Source organism: Taudactylus pleione, unplaced genomic scaffold, assembly GCF_031769625.1.
Source record: "Taudactylus pleione unplaced genomic scaffold, aTauple2 ptg000106l, whole genome shotgun sequence".
NCBI lineage: Eukaryota > Metazoa > Chordata > Amphibia > Anura > Myobatrachidae > Taudactylus > Taudactylus pleione.
The window spans coordinates 1,654,139-1,678,219 of NW_028284508.1; the positions used below are offsets into that span (position 1 = coordinate 1,654,139).

The window sequence follows — 24,081 nt, forward strand, 5'->3', positions numbered from 1 at the left end:
CCATATTTCTAGGTGCCTCTAGGGCTGAGTCTTCTATAGTAGAGACATTTTAATATTTCAATACAAAAAACTTGAACAAAATTCTTCCAAATCCCTTAAGGGAAGCAGACACAGTATATGAATTAAGCCAGCCTTTGGTGCAAGTACCATGTAGTGGTTTCAAAAATGTTGTTAATATGGGATTGAGTGGTGTTATCCAAATGTGATATATAAAGTCCCCATTTTCTTTGGAAACGTTCTACACCCTTTTCTATATCTGGGAGAGTGTCACGCCAGTCAAAGTAGAGTACTTGAAGTAACATACGTTTGACATCACCAAGAAAAGGAGGGGTTTTTACCGTCCAATTTATGAGAATAGCTTTCTTAGCGATCGTTACTATTGTCGTAAGGAGTGGTATTACTGTTTTTTTATTGTGTGGGGACACATCCCAATTACTAAAATTCGCTAAAATTATAGCTAAAGGGTCTTTTAGCAGACGTAGTGATAGCAAATCATTTATAAAGCACATAAGTTTATCCCAGAATTTGCGGATGCGTCCACATTCCCATATATTGTGCCAAAAGGTGGCTTTAGAGGCGCTGCACTTCACACACTGTCCTGTCTCATCGAATACCATATGAGCTCTACTACTCTGTGAAATATAAGCCCTGTGTAAAATCTTCACATGGACTTCCTGTAGGCGAGCTGAGTAAGATTTTCAAGGTGGTCTCAATATCTCAAGAGTTTCAGGAGAATTAACTGCGGGGATATCTACTGCCCATCTCACTGCGCATTTATGCCTTAGGGAGTTTGCTTTAGATGAAATGAATTCGGTTGTCAAAAATTTGGTTTTGTAATTATTTTGTATTGTGAACGTAAGTATAGAATCTAATGCAACTTTTGCACCTGGGTCTTTCAAAGCAGGAGATATATGTTGAATAAAATGTCTGACTTGGAGGTACATAAAGAATTGCGAATTAGGGAGATTGAATTTTTCTTTAAGAGATTGAAATGTAAGAAAGGTGCCCCCTGGATCAAAAACATCTTTGACTTTTGCAAGACCCTTAGTTTTCCAGACGAGGAAGAGGGAGTTTTCTTAGCTCGGGCTAAACATAGGGTTACCCCAAAGAGTGTTGTATTTAGTAGAGCAGGCGTTTCGGTTGAGTCTCCGATTGATGGTCCACCACGCCTTGTAGGTGTCACGAAAAATCATATTTAAAATTAAATTGGGGAGTTTGGGTTTAGGTGTGTGTAAAAGGGCACTTGGAGCAAAGGGAGAAAGTAGTTCTGTTTCTAGAGACAGAGCCGTGTAAACATTACGTTCAAGACACCAATCTAACACACATCTAAAAATATCTTTTAGATCCGGGATACCCAAACCACCCTTCCCCCTATTACCCCGAAGCATAGCTAGAGCTATTCTGGTTTTCCCGCCGCGCCACAAAAATTTGGAGGCTGCTTTTGAGTAAATGTTAATATCAAATTGGGTAAGGGCAATAGGAAGCATTTGATTCAGATAAGCAATCTTTGGGAAGATTATACTCTTCAGGACCGCTACTCGTCCCATCAGTGACAAAGGAAGGTCAAGCCAATCCTCCAATTGCTTAATGACTTTCGAGAGCATTGGGGAAAAATTACAGCTGTATATTTTAGTAGTTATTTCGGGGATGTAAATTCCTTACTATTTGAAAGTGTTCTGCGATCTTATGAATTGGAAGCAAACAGTGGGGAGGATAGAAGGGGGATTTGCTCCTGAATATAATAACTCAGATTTGTGGAAATTTACTCTATATCCCGAGAAGGATCCAAAGCGTTCAAAGTTTTCTAAAATTGAGGGTAGAGAAGTCTCTGGATGGGAGACAAATAACATCATGTCGTCCGCAAATAGAGCCAACTTGGATTCTACTGTGCCTATCTTGATACCAGAAAGCTGCTCGTCTTTCCTCAGGGTGACCGCCAGAGGCTCCAGTGCTATTGCGAACAGCAAGGGGGACAACGGACATCCCTGTCTCGTCCCCCTGCCTATCGCAATAGCCTGCAACGGTTATCTGTCTCATCCTATCTGGGTTGTTGGACTAGCATAAATAGCAGAAATTAGATTTATAAAATTTTCAGGGAACCCAAAACGTCTTAGAGATTCAAAAAGATGATCCCATGTTAGTAAATCGAACGCCTTTTCGGCATCCAGAGAGAGAAGCAAAGGCGTCCCTTGGCTCTCTTTGAGTTCTAATCCCTGCATAATCAAAATAATTGTCCGAATATTGGTTACTGAGTGTCTACCCATGATAAAACCTGTTTGTTCTGTATGTATTACCGATGGAAGGCATAGCTTAAGACGATCTGCCAAAATCTTTGTAAAAAGTTTATAATCCGAATTTAGTAGAGAGATAGGTCTGTAAGACCCTGGTTGTTCAAGATCTCTTCCTGGCTTTGGGAGTAATTTAAGAATAGCGTTGTTAAAATGAAGTGGTAAAGACTTATTTTGAAGTATATCATTATACATTTCTAATAAAGAGTCTCCACATTGGGGGAAGATAATCTTCAAATATTCTCTGGTAAGGCCATCAGGTCCTGGAGCTTTATTGGGTTTGAGTGAGCGTATAGCTCTAGAGAGTTCCAATATCGTAATGGGGGTACACAGACTTTCCGCAAATTCTTGACTGATCTGGGGTAAGTGTAATCTCTCCCAGAATCTATCTCTTTGTAGTCTATTTGATTGTTTGCATAAAGATCTGAGTAAAACGTCCTAAGAGTTTCGGATATTTGTGCACCGATGTGTATTCGATTACCTTTTTGATCTATTAGGGATTGAATGATATTTGTTGTGCGAGGGCCACGTAATAGATTGGAAAGTAGATGCCCTGTTTTGTTGCCAAATTTGTGGAATTTAAAATCTGAGACATATTGTGATCTATCATGGTAGTTTGACACAATGGAATCAAAAATAATTTTTTTATCTAGGTATATACTTTTTTGTATGGGAGAGAGTGTTAATTTATATGTTTGGAAAGCGTCAGTTAGTTCTCGTTGGGCCTTATGGTAATTTTTATAGTAATTCCTCGTATGTTGTTTAACATAGGATATTATTTCGCCGCTTATTACCGTTTTCGACGCTTGCCAGAACAGGGTAGGGTTCGTGAGCCTGTGCTCCTCATTATCATTTTTATATTTTTGCCAGGCAGACTCTAGCATGGATCTAAATTCTATTGAGTTGACCAGGTGTGTGGGGAATCTCCAGTGTCTATAAGGACCTTTTGTCAATTTCTTCAGTTATAGTGACCCGAATCAATGCGTGATCAGAAATACGAATCGTCTCAATATGCGCCTCTTGTACCTTAGGGAAAAGGTTAGTCGAGATCAACAAATAGTCGATTCTAGGAAGAGAGACGTGAGCAGCCGATAGGCAAGTGTATTTTTCTAATGGATGTAACGTTCTCCATATATCTATAAGATCTAATTGTTGTTCAAAGGATGAAATACCAAGTTTAGGTGGTTTAATTGGACGAGTCCTAATTGTTTGTCTGTCTAGAATTGATGACGATGTGATGTTAAAATCTCCCACTATAAGCCTAGTCCCAGTAGGTGAGTTTAGTTTATTAAGAATTTTTTGGAAGAAAGATCTGTTATATACATTTGGGGCATAAACATTGCATATTTTGTATCTAGTACCATTTATAGTCACATCAATTATTACAAAACGGCCCTCTGGGTCCAGGACAGAGGAATGTATGACACAGGAGTGCTTTTTATGTATTAATACTACCACACCTCTCGCTTTGGAGGTGAAAGAAGCATAGGCCATAACTTTATATTGGAACATGTTCAATTTATTTACTTCAGGATCTAGTAGATGGGTTTCCTGAAACATCATCAGGTCAATGCGTAGTTTGCGAATATAAGTAAACAAATTTTTCCTTTTAATATGAGAGTGCAAACCACCTAGTTCCACGAGCCAATGTTCAGGGAGCTCATTGTGAAGGAGATAAGTCAGGTCTTACACTAGCATCACTACTGAAGGTTATCCCATATACAAGGTTGGCAGTAATAGACTGTAGTGTGTACTTAAATGTCGCGTGGCACATATTAAATACATTATCCTCATCAAGTCGGGGGGAGAGGGGTGGATTAGTAAGTGGAAAGGGGAAAGAAGAACATTAAAAAAATTAATGACAAAAAAATAAAAACATACATAATTATCCTCCAAAGGGAGGTAATCTATAACTGAAGCCCTCAGGCAACGCATTGAAACCTCTGATATAATTAGCATCAACACCCAAAACCTCAGGCAAAGAAATAGGAAAAGAAAAAAACAATATAACACATTATACTCTTAGACTGCCACGGCCCTATGATAGGAGTGTTGACATTTATCATATATAGTTAGAAGAACGGTAAGATACACCAGCAGAAGAGAAACAAGTATGAAAATCGTAGTAATTACCACATTCATTATGCACCTTTCATTAACATATTGAAGGAAGTCTCTAAGTCATCCCACTGAAGAGACAGAGTGGACGGGTGGGGATGTTTGAGCAGCGTCCCCTTCTTCCGATAGGAATATCATCGCATCTGCTGCCGTGGAGAAATCTTGATATGAGGAGCCATCAAACAACCGAAGGCGTGCAGGGAACAAAAGTGCAAACTTGCATCCATCCTTAATCAGCCGAGAGCACACTGGGTTGAACTCTTTACGGGCTCTGGTGACCTCGGTAGAATAATCTTGGAACAAAAATAGCTTGGTGTTTTCCCACATTAAATTGTGTTTGCGTCGAGAAGCTGACCAGATGGCTTCCTTATGTGTGAAGTTTAAGCATTTGAAGATGACCACTCTAGGTCTATTGAACCTGTATCTCTGACAGACCCCAGTCGGTGTGTACGTTCAATTACTAAATCAGAGCTAATATCATTCAACTCTTAACAATTCAGGAAGGGTCTGACGTAAGAAATGGTATAAGGCAGCTCTCTTGAAAGATTCAGGAAGTCCCACTAGTCTCAGGTTGTTCCTTCTGGAACGATTTTCTAAGTCGTCGATCTTACTGCATAGTTGATAGTTAGATTTTTCCAGTGTTTCACATTTACTTTTAAGAATTTGTATGTCATGGAAGTTGACCCCCACTCTATTTTCAATTGTGTCCACAAGAGTTTCCACACGTGTAACATTTGACTTAATGTCGGCTATAGCCTGTGTAAAGATGGTTGCTTGATCTTGCAACATCGGACCCATTGTGTCTTTTATAGCCTGCACCATTGATGCATAACTTATAGGCAGTTCGGGGTTGGATTGTGTAGGCTTAGTAGAGATCAAGTCTGAAGATTGTAAGTTAGAGTCTTTCACTTGCGGCTCAATAACAGCGGCCATGGTGGAATCTCTGCGTCTGTCTCCCCGTTGTTTCTGACTTGGTTTTCCTGGCATCAGCGGAGGGAAAAATTTCTCCATACAGTGGAGACACTCAGCAAGAGATGTGTTAAATAAAGAGGGGGGTCACGGACGCCTAATGGGCGGTTAGTAAATGGTCGGGATGGCAGCGGAGTTTCGATATAGATCTATTCCATATCTCGCCGGAGGCCCAGGGTTAGTAGAATTCTTTTACAACATGACAGAGAGCAGTAAGCAGGCCTGTATAGTGTGTAACAGGCTGGGGGCGAAAGTAAACAGCACGCACCATATGAGGAGAAAAGGACTCCGACCAGCAAAGACGATCACAGGCTGTCTCTGGAGTAGGGAGAGCAGAGAGACTAATGAATCTCCCGTCTCCAGGTGTTGTGCTCCTGAGCCGTGAGCCGCGACCAGCACACTGCTCTCAGCGCTCCTCAAAATGGCGCCGGCGTCTCCTCTCAGCTCCACTGTAAGACGCGCTCCAGCGGGCAGCTCCGGATCCTGAGGACCACCGCGAGACTATGGAAGTAAGTCGCGGGGATATCACTACAGGGCGGAGGGTGAGGGGGGTGCCTTGGCGTGCGGCGTATGTAGTAGCCGTGAGTCCCGTCTGGACGCGGCCGGAAATCGAGGCCGTGGCTTGTAAGGCGGTTGGAGGCCGCAACCCGCGGCAGTGTGAATACTCACTGCCCGATTCCGCGGACCTCGCGCGCCCGGTAAGATGTTATATTGGTGGGTAAGGAGGGTGGAAAGCCGTCACCAATACGTGTCTGGAGTAGAATATTCTCCTTAGTCAGCGGGAGCTCAGGCTGCACGCATCCATCTTCTTCAAAGGTCAGGCCACGCCCCCACGTGAATGTGAGATATTTACAGGAATTCATCAGTATGCGTTGTGCGTCTGTATATTGAAATAGCAACTATGTATATGTATGTGAGTATGCATGTAAACGTCTGTGTATGCATGTATAGATGTGTGCCTGCAAGTGTGCATCATTGTATGTGTCATGGAATATATATATCTTTATCCATTAACTGGCTGTGACCGGACGCCTTTCGCCTAAGCCGGCCCTGGTCACGGCTTAGCGCTTTTGGACTCCCACTCACCGTCCGTGACCGCCTGTCACTGACTCCACCCACTGCGCCGTGGGCGTGTAACGATTCTGCCACCACCACACTCTACCATCAGCGTTTGGAACCGCTTTTTAAGTACACTTAAGCTCCTGCCTCGGCACCTGGAACCGCTTCTGCTGCGTATGCGTTTGATTAGCTGCGGACACACCTCCTGTTTGGTGTCGGCTGATCCCTCGCAATAGACCAGGTCTGCACGGTAGCTTGGCAGAGGGCTTTAACTTGGAGACACGGAGCTCTTACCCAGAACAGCCGGAGAACGGAATAGTGTTTGGTGCAATTCTTGTGGTCGCAGGATTGAGATACAATTGAAGTGAGGCAAGATGTTTATTGCTCAAAGTCTTAAAGAAGACCCTCCCTTCTGTCTGAAGGGGAATATCACACAGAAAATCAAGCAGCAATTCTTCTCCTCAAAGAAGTTACAGGGTTGTACACATACAGGGCTCACAGTCCCTCTTTGTATGTCATTCTTACACACAACATCACAGGGGGGCAAATCCACCCTGTGTTCCTTCTGGCCAATCATTGTAGCTCACAAAATATAAATTAACAACATATTACATTTCAAAGAAGTCACTCAATATCCTCCTTCTTAATCCACCACCCAAACTTTAAACATAAACTGATTTATCATACATTATACTGTCTCCTAAAATGTTGATATAACATTTCACAGGAAATGGTAAATGACATTCATCCTTATCAATCAGTTTGGCATTTCCAACCTTAACACATTCAGTGACATCCAAAAGGTTCTTAAAAACAGATTGTCTTTTCAAAGGAAGTTCTGTACATGAAGTGTTTGGCTATATGACACTAGTCACACCTATACACAGAGACCTTCCAGTCAAGCCTCTTCATCAGACCTTCTGCTAAGGGAATGGCAATTAGCTTCTTGTTTCTGCAGACACAGAGGCTGCTAATCTCATATACAGGCATATATTCAAGAAGTGCATTTTCTCTACAAAATATACATTTAAACCATATAGTGCATAGCCTATTAAATATACGTTGCTTCATGCACTAATGCATTGCAGAGCAGCTGCAGTGCATTACAGCAATACATATATACTTTAATACAGTTTACTATAAACCATGTGCAGTGTGCTTTTAAACTGTCCACTTTAACTGTTTCAGCGCTGGTCGCAGTGGGAGCTGGCTCTCCCTGTCCCGCAGCGGCCATGACACACTCTACCTACACTCTCCCAGTGCAGCGGGTGCAGGCCGCGACATGTAAAACATCAAAAACACACTTATCAACACTGAGCGCGTAGCGCAGAGTATACATTTACAATGGCCGCCTGTCGCCTTCTTGTCCTTTTAAAATGGCGCCGCAGCACGGGGGTTAACCCCTTCAGTACCGCTGCCGCCATTCCACACGTGAGGCCGGCCTACAGCCACACTGGTATTTTTGATATTATATCTGTCTGAATCTAATTCCAAGGAGTCCTATACATTGAAGTTTTTCTGCTCGCAGGTGACATAGCAAGCTTTTGCAGGAGTCATACTTATTTAGAATATTATTGTCAGTTCTTCTTAACCACATTGGCATTGAACACCAGACATACAATTGCTAACGATAGTCAAACTTCTGACAATTGTTTCTAACTTTGCAATTAAAGTATTCCTGAACACTTCACAGTATCTTTGTGTATTTTAATTACTAGTCACAGACATGTATACAGAACCTGTTTCTCATCACTGACTAAACCTTGCATAGATATAAATATAAATATACGCATTTGTGCAAATCGGATTTCGCCGATGCAGAGTAGCGTCCGATCTACTCTTTATCAGCCCACAGACGACTAGATCGTCAGATAATAATTACAAACGATCATAACCAATTATTTGACTTCAACAATGTCTAGCAAAAGTTTTAGACCACCCTCAGTTTTTCAGTTCTTATTGTAATTTACACATGTTGATTTAATTATCATTATTTTTAACTCTTAAAAGTATCCACCTTTTGCATATATATAACTGCTGAACACATTTGTGACATTCTCTCTACAGAAAAGTGGGAGTCTCCACCAGTTATCAGAGAAGCTGTAAAGTTGGCCTGGTGGCTTACCATGTATAGCAAATACATGCAAAATATATCTCAATTTCAATTACCATATAGTTTTCAAGTATTGCTGCAGGTACAATTAGTATGCTGGGGGACACCCCCCTTTCTGGTTTTTAGTTTATCAGTGAGTAGTGGTAGTTTGATAAGAAGAACATTGAGAGGGGTATTCAATATGGGAGCGAAAAGTCAGTGCTGGACTTTTCGCTCCACATCGGAGCTTTTCCTGGGATAAAGTATCGGGCGCGCGCCTGCTTTATCCCCATATTCAATTAAAAAGCTACGAAAACGTGAGCCGGCAAAATAGGATCGGCAAAAAAAAACGGGATTTACCTGGAATAAATTGTAGGACCCCCCCTAATGTTGTCAAAACATGGGGGATCACTATGGGTACCCCCGTTTTAGCCTGCAAATGAAAGTCGGGGTTTTAAATAGCTGCGGCAGGTGTTTTTTTCCCGACGCTGAAGAAGTGATCCAGAAGAGCACTTAGGTTATTTTTTAGTTTTTTTAAGTGGTCCTACCAAATTTGGGGTGCATAAAAGTGGTGCATATTTTTATGTCCCTAATGTAATTTTTTAAAAAATCTGCAAAAATGCACCTGCCGCTAATAGCCTATTCTAGAAAACACCTGCCGCATACTTGCAGAATAGCCTTGAACCTATTTCCCTATTTTTAAACACTTTTTTTTTTTTTTTTTGCAATTTTTTTTTTTTTTCACCCCAATTTTTTCATTATTTTTTTGGGGTGTCCCTATATATTTTTTTTTTACTTTTTTGAGTTATATTTTAAATGTCATTCCTAGGGGTGCAGGGTATTTTCTTTTCAGCCTGCACCCCTAAACCCCAATTCTGCACTTTTTTTCACCACCTATTCAATGGTGAAAAGTTATCCCCGTTCTTTTTCAAAGACACTTCGAACCTGCGAAAAGTCTTTGAAATTTAATACGGGGATAATTGAAATCGGCGAAAATGACATCATCAGCCATAATTTATCACCGATTCCGAAATTTTCACTCCAAATTGAATACCCATGTGAGACTCCAGCTGAGGAACCTGTGCCTGATAATTGTTTTCTACTGCAACTATGTCCTATATCAAATGGGTTACAGCACTGAGTCCTAATGTACTTCTTATCCATTTGTCACGCACTGATCAAACTATGAGATAAACCAGAGGTTCCCAAACGCAGTCCTTTAGGCACCCTAAAAGGTCAGGTTTTGGAGACTTCCATGGTTGAGCACAGGTGGTTAAATCAAACTGACTGAGGTACTATTTAAGTCACCCGTGGTCAAGCATGGATATCTTTAAAACCTGGACTGTTAGGGTGCCTTGAGGACTGAGTTTGGAAACCTCTGAGATAAACTCCCTTAGTCATACTTGCCTACACTCCCGAAAAGGCCAGGAGTTTCCCAGAAATCTGTTGGCGCTCCCAGCTCCTTGGAAAAGCAGGCAAGTCTCCTGGCTAGCTGCCTACCTCCCCCCCGGATGTTGTGTCCTCATGGCACCGCCCCCTGCTTCACAATAAGCATGTAGTGGTGGTGGGACCAAACTGATGAGATTGCATGGTTACGCCTTTCGCTCAGCTTCTAATGTCGAGTAATATCTCCAGCCGCGCCATGCCCCCCTTGCTATGCCGACCTGGCTGCCTCCTCCCTGAGGCAAGCAAGCCTTGTGTCACTAGTTCTCAATGCAGAAGCTGTACCAAGACTGAGGGCCTTATTTAGCAACTGGTTTTATCATTCATGAGTGATAAAACTTGTTACGTTTGATAAATGGTGCTCCAGCCATTCAGTTCCCAACTGTAATCTGTTTGAAAAATGACAGTTGGGAGCTGATTGGCTGGAGCACCATTTATCATATGCAATGAGTTTTATCACTCTTGTCAATGATAAAACGCGTTGATAAAAAAGGCCCTGAGTGGTTCAAACCATAGCTGGTTCACCATAGTTTGTTGTTGTACCATTTATGGTGACCATCAATGGAAAAGCACAGATGGCCATCTTCAGAACACTAGAGAGAGACACTACAAGACAAGTCCGAACTTGCCAGTTGCATGGTTAGTTTAAAGGCCCCCATACAGCTGATCGAGGATCTCTCACTCCTGCGATCAGATCGGAAACGTCGATCTGCCGGACGGAAATGCCGACAAGGGACCATCGATGATCAGCGATCCGTTGCAAAATCGCCAAAATTTCACATGTTAAATTTCACCGATTTGACTATCACGATAATTTTTTGATCGTGATTGTCATTTCTGTGAAATCCAACATGTTGGATTTCTGCAATCCTGCGATGCCGGGTTGCAGGATCGCGGCAATCCATCGCAGATGAATGGGGGGCCTTTACTCCTGTCCCCAAAGGCATCCCAAAATGAAACATATAACAAAGGGAAATTGTATATAACTTTATAACATGAAACACTTTTTTTTTCTTTTTAGATATTCAAGGTCAAAGGTCACATCATGTGACCTCGAAATTTAAAGTCAATATTTAAATATCATTTTTTTTTAATTAAAACTGGCCCCTTATCTATAAGCAAAGTTATGATTCGTTTTTGGTTGACCTTGCAAGCATAAATTGTAAATTTTTTTTGTCCTGTATGCAACCCTGTAGCATGAACACTGTATCACTGAAGGCTAAAATTTTACATATTAACAGTTTCTTATATAGCGCAGCATATTCCGTTGCGCTTTACAAATAGAAATAACATTAATAGAACCAAATTGGATAGTAATAGACATAAAGGTAAGAGGGCCCTACTCATGAAAGTTACTTTATGCCTTCTATTACCCTACCAAATTTCATGAACATTTTAGACGTCCGGGTTGAAAGCTGTGCTGATTTAGCATGGAATGACCCTTGATGTGGTTGAAGTTTGGAGACTCTGCTGACCATTCTATTATTTTAAGTCTGCCGTCTTGTTCGTTCCTAGTTGTGACCTACATTAACCTGATGGTATGTTTTGGGTCATTATCTTGCTGCAGAATGAACTTTTGACCAACTAGAAGTAGACCAGAGGGTATTTCATGGCACTGCAAAATACTGTAGTACAGGGCTTGACAATTTTTTCTAAAATCTAGGAGCCAGGATGTAATTGTAGGAGCCAGACCACCACCCCCCAAAAAAATTACAGAAGTGAGTAAGGAACACAGCTCTGTGTGTTATGCAACCTTTATACACACTATACTAGTCCACAAAATGGTCACAGTTGAATGGATACAGTAAAATGGAGGCTCTGCATGGTCACACCACTATCCCTCTGAAGCCGCTCCGCAATCCCTGGCCACGCATAGACCCTATTACCGGAGAGCTCTATGCAGCCGGAGATAGGCGACAGTAGACAGCCAGGACGTACAGGAGGATCAGCGTAGACTGGGACAGACAACAGGGATCAAAGCAGGCCAGGATGGAGAGGAGTCGTCGGCGCAGGCCAGAACGGACACAGGCACAGCAGTCACCGCAGGCGAAACTCAGCACATGCACTCCTGTGCATTATATTAACACCACATTATATTGGCATGAATCTCCGCCAGAACTGATGAGGATCTGCTTCCTCCCTCACTGCAAAATCTGGGAGCCATGGGGACCTGGCCCCTGGCATTTGTCGAGCCCTGCTGTAGTAAACCTTTTGGAGTGAAAATTATCAAACTATAAAGCTATTTATTTAATTGATATTCATTAAAATAAAGACGAAAAAAAATGGCTAGGATCACCTATCAGGTTAATGAAACCATAAAAACAAACAAACAATTCTCCAATCATAGGAGATCCACTGAGATATTCCTGCAATTAACGTAGTATATTTTACCAATATCTATGGAAGATTATTATACAATTTTATATTAATAAAAGTATCTCTCAAAACTCACAAGTTGTCCCAATATATCTGGTGACTCCTCATTTGAACTAGTAGCTTTTAATAGAGCCTCCTTTATAGGAAAGTAATGCATCCTCATTAGAACATCCCGAGGTACGCCCCCTGGGGCCCTCTTGGCTGTAGTAAGAAGTTTCTTGAAAAAGGTCAACGCAGAGTCATTGAGACTATTTTCAGGCACAACTTGCATTTTAATATTATTTTGTCTGGATCTATACACCAGATCGCCAATTGTATCCCTGAGAGCTGCAACTTCACTCTGCAGAACATCATGCATAGTTATGAGATTGTTGTGTGAGCCAAATACCACACCTATTTTTGTCTCCAGGTGATCATTTCGTCCCCCAAGGTCGTTAATAGAATGCTGACAAGCTTGAAGCGTGGCATGAAACTCTGCTTCAACATCTTCCTTGAACTTAGACAAAAGCATTTTCATAGTACCCACAGTTAAAATCTCACTCTCTCCAACAAGCTGCAGTGAGGATCCAGTAGAGGGAACATCAGTAGTAGAATGAGATACAATGGACCTCTTCTGCGTATTGGGCACCTCTACACCCTTAGGTTTAGCGGATTATGGTGAGGGCTTGAAAAAAGCGACTTGGGAAACAGATTTAGCTTTCTTAGCCACCATGGTACAGGAAAAATGTAGAAAGGTAAGTCAATATAACACAAATATCACACAATAGTCAAACAAAGGCTCCAATTGAGTGCTAAATATTTAGGCCATCAAGCAGGCGGCAAGAGACATATATGTACAATCCAGTTACATCTCACTGTGCAGGAAGCACACTAACTGCATATAAAGTTGGCACTTGAATACTGGTGCAGTGACTTAATATGAAGGTATTTTATATAACCTCAAAAATGCACTCGCTCTTCTGAGTGATATAAGATATATCTCCGCATGGTCAGAGCTTGGTATATTGGAGGATAGTACAGGTGTATAACTTGCCCCCTCAAGATGGCTGCCAATACCAAGATACAGCCCAGCAAGGGACAGCCTGAAAGCTCCTCTTCACTCCCTCAGCACCATACACCGCTAGTGGCATCGTGACAGGGGCTCCCCGCTGGGAGTGTGCAAAAAACACTTCTGGGCGCAGATCGCGGGACTCGCATGAGCCCGCCTGGCTCCTACCTCTAAATCCAGTCCGTGGCTTCTGACAGCGGGCTAGGCCCCAGCTGCGAGCATCGTGCTGAAGACGCCGTGGGATGGCGAACGGGACCCAGACTCTAGGTGTGGGTGTCCCTGACAGATGGGACCGAATGTGCACACGTTAAACTGACCAGAGGAGACACAATCTCGGGTAGGCAGCGGAGCTCACCCTAGGCACATCCTTCCAGTCGGACTTCCAAGCCATGCCCCTGGCACATGGTTCTTTATTTAACTTGGCTCGTTTGCTGCCATTCCTGCAGGACGGCTTGGGCATTGGGTTGAAAATATATTTTCTGACTTTGGCAGCCATCCCTGAAGTACAGTTCTTTCTTCAGGGTATGCTACATGTTCAGTTGCCATTTGTTCATCTGTAGGACACTGCATTCCCTCCCATTATGTGTATTCACTCTCTTGTTTGAGTGTTGTTGTTCTTATGTGTGTTTTATCTTTTATGGGCTTATGAGGGTAGGGGGCAGCCCACACACAAGTTCAGTTTGCACTTGTGCCAACTCCTTGGACAGCACCCTCATCACCTCATGGTATCGTGTGTCCCACAAATGGATTAAGATAGGGGTGGGAAGGGGCGTGGTCAGGACGAGCTAGGTGAAGGAGGCTGATTTTTCAGCTCCTAGGCCCAAATATCCGGAATCATTAACCTGCTCCCTCTGACTGGGCTCCCACTTTGGCAAATTGTGGATTACTTACCTCTCCACGCTCCTGCAGTCCCTCAGTCTGTTAATTCCTTCTGGTTGCTGTGAAGTGAGAGCAGTTACTTTCCTCCTGCAGCGTCTCTTTATCGCTGGCGCCATTTTGGATTCGGGTGCGGCGGCTGCTGCAGCTCCTGGCTCAAGCGCTGACTCCATTCCCCTCCGGTATGAAGTCCTGGGCGGGCGTGTAGCTGAAGGACCCTGCTCTGGTCAGTCCACAACACTCTGTGGGCTTCTGTGGACCTGTGAATCCCGGGCCTGGCCGCCATCTTGTACTCGGCCTGAATATCTGCTGTTGCTCCTGTTTCCTTTGCTGGAACTCTGTGCACGCCGGACAGTGCTCTCAGTAGTTAGAGGTGGATAAGTCTTTCCTGATGGTGTGTAGATTGATGGTGATCCTTGTGAATCCGCAGTTTCTGAACCTTGCCACCATTATGTAACAGAATCCACAGAAGAAGAGGTCCAAAGTCGCACTGATTTTATTTTGAAGTGTTAATCTGCGGCAGCAGGGGCTTGCAGGCTGAAGGTGGATTTTCTGCTGGCTATCCTGAGTATCCTGGATTGCAGTGCCTGTTGTTTTTGTACATCTCCAGTGAAGTATTGTACTGTTATCCGATTTTCTGATACTTGCTTGCTTTCACGATTATCTCCTGAGATGGCTATGCCTTCTATAAATAATATGGAACTTCTCCTTAAAGCCATCACCAACTCTGAAGAAAGGCTCGTGGTTCAGGTGAAGAAATTGAACTATGAGTTATCTTTCATGTTATGATTTATCACACTCTGAAGTTCAGAATACTGAAATGGAGGCCTGTGATCACGAATTGGAGTATGGTGATTCTTTAGGTTCTGTTTGCCTAACCACTTTCAAGCCTCAGACACCAATTGTCGTCAATATTGAGTGTTTCGCTAGTACCCAATATTCTCTCTCTCTCCTTAAATGTGTGGTCCTCACTTTGCCCGCAAAAAAGCAATCCCTGGACTTATCCTCCTTTGAGATTGGGTTTTCCTTCAAGTTTAACAATCTCTCTATTCCTGGATACTTTGATTTTTCAGTGACTCCTCAAGAAGTCTGGTATATATTCCTATTGGCTGTGATGGAGTGTTGTGATTTGCCATTACATTTCTTTATTATTTTGCAAGAATCTGAGGCTTGGCCTGATTAGTGCTCCGTAGTTTAACATATTTGTCACAATTTTGATGCCTTTTCAGTAAGCTCTCATTTTTCCACACTGCCATACAAATATATATTCTGATGTTTCAAATGTTCATATTTCTCCTGTTACAATTGTACCTTATTTAGGTTCACTGTGGGAGGAATTATTTTCTTTTTTCTTTTTTTTATGCCTGGGAGCCGGGTTATTGCTGATGTAGGTCACTTAAGTCTATTGCCCCTGTCAATTATCCTGTGCAAGTTATGTATATATGTATGAGTGTGTGTATGTATATATATATATATATATATATATATATATATGTATATATATAGATATAGATATATATATATATAGATTTGGTCTGGGAGGTGGTAGGGGTTATATTTCTGATATATAAGTACTCCTTTATATCTTTGTCTTTGGTCTCCTTGCTGAGGGGGAAGCGTTTTCGATTTAACTATTTTGGAGGCCTGTTGTGAGCTGGGGTTAGCTTCCACTAGTTTAAGGCCATCTAGTCTATTGCCCCTGTTTTATTTTATTATTATTATTTTTTTTTTTTAAGTATTGAGGGGGGTGGAGGGTTTTTGGTATTTAGAAAGGTTAGATTAGTTAGTAATGGGATAGGGGATCCAGGTATACGTAGTTTGGGGTTAGGTCATACAGGGTGGGGGGTTTTAGGGAGGTTTGATTTGGGATTTTCTGGAGGGGTTATGTAATATTTAAGTTTGTTTACATTTATATGTTGGCAGGCATGGAAGTGTTTATCCTCTTTTTTTTCTTCTCTTTTTCTTTTAAAGTTTACTGTATATTTTATTTTGATATGTGATATCTTTGAACACTATATACTGTCTCGATTCAGTTTTTGCTATCCTAAACGTCTTTTTTTTTTTCTTTCCAACCTATAGAAGTTTACTGCTTACCTTTTTGTACCATTTTAGGTTATTTACTTGACTTGAATTGATTACACTTCAATAACCACAGGAAAAATGGGGGTGTTCTAAAACCTTTGACTATTAGTAGAAAGACAAAATATAACATGACATTTAACAGTTTGATTATTGCGATCCTTACAATGAATAATTATTCAAATATCTTTATTCAAAAATCTAGATGGGTGTTTCTACCCTGAATATAGCAGATTTTTGCACATAACCATGACATTTGCTGATTACATTATCTACTATATCTTCTATATCCATAGAAGGAAGTCCACCAAAGAAATGGTTTGAGGGAGTTATTTTGTCAAATTAGATATAAATGTACCACAATATAAACGAACACTGTAATATGATGTATCTGGAAAGTTTTAACTGACTCTTCTGTTTTTCAGATCCTATAAGTGACAGCCAGCAAAAGTCAAGTTCTTTCAATGGAGATTTGAATGGATTTCTTGCTGTTGATCCTGCTGTATCTGGGGATGCAGGTGTTGATGCCATACTGCTGGACTCGAGCCTCCGAAATGCTAACATGGTGCCCTTCTCAGAAAGACAAGTCGTGTAAGTGGTTCCTTTCCTGTCAGTTCTATCTTTTTTGTTAATTGGTCACGGTTACTGTGACAAACCATTTAGTACTTTACACTAGTACAAATATTACTGTAATTTCTTAAAGCCACTGTGCTTGTCATATTGAAATCATTGTAGCTTTAGTTATGAGTAAGGTTCTCCTTTAAAAGGGTTTGGAAACGGGATCCAGACGCTGATAATGTCGGCGGTCAGAATCCCGGCAGCGTAATCCCAAAGGTTGGAAATCCCAACGCATAAGAGGTACGTTTTGTAACCCTACTCCTAACCCCCTCCTCCTAGTGCCGAACTCTAACCCTTAAACCTAACCCTATTACTGTCGGGATCGCAGCTATTTGGATTCTGGAGCTGGAGTTCTGACCACTGTCTGGATTCCGGTGCCTTGATGCATCCCTTTAAAAGGGTCCTGGAGGCAATATACAGCTTATACAGCTATGCTGCAGTTGCTGGGCGTCTTTTTTTTTTTTTTGCCAGAAATGCAGCGAAGTCGGAATATGATGCGACTAGGATGCACCAGCAGACTGTGATGATTAATTTGACATGTAACACTTGTATATCTGTTTGCGTCAGTGTCTCTGAATTTGTATACGAAGTGCTATTTTGTAGAGGCCACAGCTTTTTTCATTCCAAGTTCCGTTGTAGTTAATATACAGATTCAGGTGTGCACAGATATACTGTACAAGTGTCACTTATCAAATGAATCAGTCTGCTAGTGCGTCCTAACCGAAATTCCGACTTAGATGTATTTTTAGCAAAAAAAGATGTCTGAAGGTAGCAGAGTAACACGAGACCTAGTAGCTTACTCACACCAGGCCAGTGCATGGCGTATTGAGGTTTTATGTATGAGGACACATCTGTAAAGTGGCCCTGGATGTGTTAAGGCCCAGTGCCGCCATCCCCAAAAGAGACTGAAAGGACTGTAGGGCCTGTGACTTCTTTACAGTGTTATTTTGTCCCTTTGCATTGATATGTAGAACTCTTAAGATCATCTACAGTTTATATATGCAAATGTTAAAGAAAAACAAGTAAATCAATACTAGTTTCCTTTCCAAAAGGTACAGCTATTGGAGCTAACTAGACAAGGGCATGAGAGTGGTAAATTGGTCTAAATTTTTTTTTTTGTATTTTCAAAATATGTCTATGGAAACACCAGTCTGACTTACAAAGACATTTTTTATTTTCTCAACAAATTGTGAGTTCTTTTCACTGCAAGTTTTAAAATTGGTTTTGAGTATGATAAATCGACAGTCGTAATGGTGACATGAGAATGTCGACTTGGCCATTATGTCGATGTTGACCATTTTGAGATTTATAATGACAGTTGTGAAATGTTGACATATTGTTCCTGATGGCCCAGCGGTGTCTTACCTGCTCCTGACTGCAGGGACATCTTGAAATAACTGTCGACATTGTCACTGACTTTTTTTTTTTTTTTAAACTACGTCCCTTAAAATTGTATCTATAAAGCATATGTTATATTGCAGAACAAAAATGACCATCTATACTAGTGGAAGACAAATATGGTTACAAAAAATATCTTCAAATTTTGTAAATGCTACAATAGAGTATGTACAATAATCTAAAGTAACTTGATGGTGGGAAAATTGTTTTACGTTGAGTGAAGTATTTTGATAAAATATGTTAAATACAAACTGTTGATTAAATTTAATTTTTTTAGCTGCCTCTCTGGAGGTGATTCCTCTTCCTGCATTGAGATTACGAGCAAAGATGTTGAAATTGTGGCCAGTAATGACTCTAATATATGCAGTAAAGCTAGAGGAAGCAACAAGGTAAGAGGTTTTCACCACATTCAATGAATAGCCACTTATACTGTCTAGTTATAGTTCAATTCCTCGAAAAATGAGCAAAGTTTAAATTTGTTTATTGCCTCATATACATATACATATATATACATATTCACCCCCCTTTGCATTTATCATGCTTTGTTGCCTCACAACCAGGAATTAAAATGGATTGTTTGAAGGTGTGCATCATTTCATTCACAGAACATGCCTACAATTGTGAAGTTGTGTTTTTTTTTTTTTATATTGTGAATCAAACAACATTTAGGACAACATAACAGAAAACTTCAGCGTGCATAACTATTCACCCCCCTAAAGTCAGTACTTTGTCGAGCCACCTTTTGCGGCAATTACATCTGCAAGTCGCTTTGGATAAGTCTCTGTGAGCTTGCCACATCTTGCCCCTGGGGTTTTTGCCCATTAGTCAAGGCAAAACTGCTCCAGCTCCTTCATGTTGGATGGTTTCCGCTTGTGAACAGCAATCTTCAAGTCTGACCACAGATTCTCAATTGGATTGAGATCTGGGCTTTGACTAGGCCAGTCCAACACATGAGTGGTTTAAGGGGAAACATTTGAGTTTTGCTTTAGCAGTATGCTTCGGGCCATTGTCCTGCTGGAAGGTGAACCTCCTTCCCAGTCTCAAATCACACGCAGACTGAAACAGGTTTTGCTCAAGAATATCCCTATATTTAGCACCATCCATCTTTCCCTCAACTCAAATCAGTTTCCCAGTCCCTGCTGCTGAAAAACATCCCCACAGCATGATGCTGCCACCACCATGTGTCACTGTGGGGATGGTGTTTTTGGTGTAATGGGATGTGTTAATTTGCGCCAGACAATTGGTTTTCCTTGGTGGTTGAAAAGTTCAATTTTAGTCTCAGCTGATCAGAGCACCTTCCTCCATACATTTGGGGAGTCGCCCACATGCTCTTTGGCAAACTCAAATCGTGTCTTCTTATTTTTATCACTAAGTAATGGCTATTTCTGGCCACTCTTCTTTAAAGCCCAGCTCTATGGAGTGTATGGCTTATTGTGGTCACATGCACAGATACAGCAGAGTCTGCTGTGGAACTCTGCAACTCCTTCAGGGTTACCGTTTGGTCTCTGTGCTGCCTTTCTGATTAATGCCCTCCTTGCCCGGTCTGTGAGTTTTGGTGGGCGGCCCTCTCTTTGCAGGTGTGTTGTGGTACCATGTTCTTTCCATTTGATGATGATGGATTTGATGGCGCTCTGGGGGATCATCAAAGATCTGGATATTTTTTTATAACCCAACCCAGAATTCTACTTCTCAACAACCTTGTCCCTGACTTGTTTGGGGAGCTCCTTGGTCTTCATGGTGTGATGCCTCTTGCTTAGTGGTGTTGCAGGCTCTGGGGCCTTTCAGAAAAGGTGTGTTTATACTGACAGATCATGTGACACTTAGATTTCACACAGGTGGACTTCATTTCACTAATTATGTGACTTCTTAAGGTGATTGGTTGCACCAGAACTTTTGAGGGGCGTCATAGCAATGGGGTGATTACATATGCACATGCCAATTTTCAGAATTTTATGTATAAAGATTATTTATATATATATATATATATATATATTTATTTCTCACTTCACTTCATCAAATTAGACACTTTTGTGCAGATCCATCACATAAAATTTTGCTAAAAAAAAAAATACATTACAGGTGGTTATATAACAAAGAAGGTAAAAAGCCAAGGGGGTGAATACTTTTGCAAGGCACTGTGTGTGTGTGTGTGTGTGTGTATATGTATATATATCTGTGTGTGTATATATATATGTATGTGTGTGTATATATATATATATATATATACACACACACACACACACACACACACACACACACACACACACACACACACACACACACACACACACACATATATATACACAGTGATCGCTGTGAGCGTCAAAATTTGTGGGTCCCAGGGACCCACCACTTTAAAAAAAAATGGGGTCCTACCTGACCATTTCTGGGTCCCATCATAATTTATTCTTTAGAGCTCCCCACATGCCCCTAGAATGCAGATCTGATACCCCCAACAGCATCAGATATCCCCACAAGCCCCTTAAATCATGTGTTAATGCCTCCATGATCTTTCAGGTAATGACTTGTCTGTTCACAAAACCCATAGTGAATAAGTAGGCTTACCATATCATCCCTTTAAACTGCTCATGTATTGCACAGGTTCTGTGGCTCATTAAAACCAGGTGAATTCTAGGCATGAAGTCAGCCAGTCACAGAACCTTTGTAATTAATTCACGTGTCCCGTTTTAAAGTGATATTATGGTTAGCCACTTTAGGTAATAGGCATAGTTATCAAAGGATAAATGCCCGATCTTTACACATTATTTCGCACATTAATGCCCTTAACACATTATGCCACACAGCAAAGCCCAGCCTTTACACATTATGCCATGCAGTAATACCCCTTACAAAATGATGCCGCACATTAATGCCCTTTACACATTATGCTGCACATTAATGCCCTTAAGTCCCCGCTGTGCACTGCCCCCAGCAGCAGTCCCCGCTGTGCACTGTCCCCAGCAGCAGTCCCCCCAGGTGTCCCCCGTATGCCTGTCACTCCACCTATGCAGTCCAATGATGGTATCTGCCCCCCTAATAGATGTGAGTGACCTGGGCATTAGGCCCAGGCCACTAAAAGGGCAAATAGGTGGGCCCTCTAGTGACCTGGGCCTAATGCCCAAGTCACACCTATTTGGGGGGCATATACCTTCAATTTGGCCTAATGCCCCCTATGTTGCCCGGACCTTGTGCCCGCCTATAGACCCACAGGCCTATTGCCTGAATTTATGCCATGGGCCTAGTGCCTGACAACCCTGGTGGTCTAGGAAGGAGTAAAATACCAGTGGCCCAAGGCCGCCTACCGGTATGGTGGAAGAGGCTGCCGGAGGGAGCTTCGTTAGCTCTTTTGCTTTCCTCCCCCGCAGTCCTCTTCGGTCCTCAGCTTCAGTCTTCTGCCGCTGGCCCGCCCTGGCCAGCAGCATCGCCTCTTCCTTCTTGATCACGCCACCTTCTTGCCTCTGGCGCTGCCGCCGGAACAGTTGCCGCGCCGCTCTTCTCTTCGGGAGGTCTTCACTCCTCCCCTCCGCCGACGGACTGAACGTTTCCGCTCAGCGGCATCTATTCAAGATGGCGCGAGTGGGCGGGGGCTATGACACGGCGAGCCGCGATTGGCTCGCTGCGTCTGCCTCCTATTGGCCTCCTAAAAGCTCGCGGCCAGTGCCAAACAACCGCCGCCGCTACTTGGCTTCCGGGGAGCGAGCTCCACTCAGCTTGCACCCGGAGCCAAGCTTCTCCCGCCGCCACTGGTGGAAGGGACCAGGCGGTCCCTTCACCAGATACCCGCCGCGGTGACTTACTTGGCGCTGGGAACAAACACTGTCCCAGCGCCGGGCACGGACGCTGTGCCGATGCTGGGATCAGACACTAGATCCCAGCACGGCTTTTCACAGCAGCAGCCAATGAGTCTATCTGACTCTCATTGGCTGCTCTAACAGACAGCGTTATGTCTCTGTCTGCAGGGGGACGCGCTGTGCTGCAGCCAGCTCTCAGGGATTTGCCACAGCACAGCGCGTCCCCGGGGACCCGGCTACTTTACAAAAGTGAGTCCCCAGTGCCCGATATCGGGTAAAATACGCGCTATACGCTATTTGCGAACACTGATATATATTTTCTTCAGGGTCCATAGGCTCCACAGGGAGACCTTGGGGTGTAGTTGATGGCTTGGACATTCGGGCACCACAGAGTTAAACTTTTGCTCCCAGGATGCACCGGGCCACTCTCCCTATAACCCGCCCCCGAGCCAGAGGCACCTCAGTTTCGTTTGGTGGCCGGCCGGAGTCAGGTCATTGTAGACGCAGCGGGGCTGTCTCACCACCAGAACATTTTCTTCAAAACTTCAGAGTGGGCAGCGCCGGACTGTCCATAGGACGTCTGTGCTGCCGCTCTGTCACCCCGCTGGCGCCGCAATGCCAGTACAGATCTGGGGATCACGGTGGCACCCCAGGATCTGTGCTAGCTGGACCTCGCCGCGGGTCTCCCAGGACTGCAGCCGGACATATGGGGATCAGGTAAGGCGGCGGATCACTGTTTGCGGTGATCCGTGTGATAGCAGTCCTTTCCTCCGGATCTCTGGACAGACCGACAGTGGAGCCAGGCCATACACCCTGCACTTCCACCAGGGACTCAAAGCTAGACGGAAACTGGCATCCTTGGGGATAATTGCTGGCCAGGGGAGGCAGCCTTCCCTGTTTAGCGGCTCCTCCCCCTCAGCTCAGTGTGCCTTTCCGCTAAGATCTGGCTCGGCTGTACTGTTTCTCCTCTCAAGGACACGCCCCCCTGAGGTCTCCGGCGCCCATTTTTTCACACTGGTAAGTCTCATCTCCCTCAGAAGGTTACGGAGTCTCCACCGCCTACATACCTCACCACCTGGTCAGCGTATGTAGGACTATAGCCTACCAGACGCTGAGTCTGCGCAGTTGAATTGAAGTGCAATTGTGCAGGTGTTTACTCTGCATTATGTGTCACTTGTGCTAGCGCTGTTTATCTGTGTCTCTATCTCATACTGTCAGACATATTGCTATACCTTTTGCTTTCTATCTACTACCCTAACAGTACATGATGTTGTCAGGGTGTTGTCTGATAACTCAAATTTATCACAAATATTTAAGTGGTCTGTCACATACTGTGCCATTTTTGAGCCTGTGTCCCTGCAGCTTCTTAAAGCATCAGCCAGAAATAGTATTTTGGCTCCCGCCTAGTATCTGACATACTCAGATGTTGTATTATACTCTTTCATATGGTGTCTGAGAATGATGATGATGTACACTTTGATGCGTCCATCCTGCTGTCATGTGCGTCAGGCTCAGGTGAGGAGGAGATGGTACAAGATGGATTATGTGTGAAATGCTATAATCCTCCAGGTCCTTCTAATGTCTTTGTCCCTATGCAGGAACCCCCTTGGGCTTCCTTTGCTCAGGTATTGACATTTATTGCAGACCGTTTGGTAGTACCAACTATTTTCCCCCTATAGGGTTCCCACAGCAGTCTTATTCCCTCACAGGGGTTGCATCAACCGGTTACGGCCGTGCAGGTACCTCCTGTGCCTCAACCATGGGCCGATACCCTCTCTAGCTCAGTGCAGAGCCTGGGCAGCCACCTCCACTGCTTTCCAGGCCATGTTGCAGGGAGAAAATCCCTGTAGGCCTGCCAAGCGGTGTTTGCAGTCTTCTCAGTCTACAGAGGAGGCAGAGACTCAGTCTAAGATCAATATTCCTGCT

At 43.1% G+C, this 24,081-nt stretch overlaps 1 protein-coding gene across 1 annotated transcript in view; it reads left to right on the plus strand.

Moving 5' to 3' along the window:
- The window catches only part of EDC4 (enhancer of mRNA decapping 4), a 516,382-nt gene that overhangs the window by 41,057 nt on the left and 451,244 nt on the right, over positions 1-24,081 (plus strand). The window contains exons 2-3 of the mRNA XM_088470908.1: positions 16,774-16,939; positions 18,642-18,753. Of these exons, the coding sequence (XP_088327034.1) occupies positions 16,774-16,939; positions 18,642-18,753 (278 nt within the window). The remainder of the gene's footprint in view (positions 1-16,773; positions 16,940-18,641; positions 18,754-24,081) is intronic.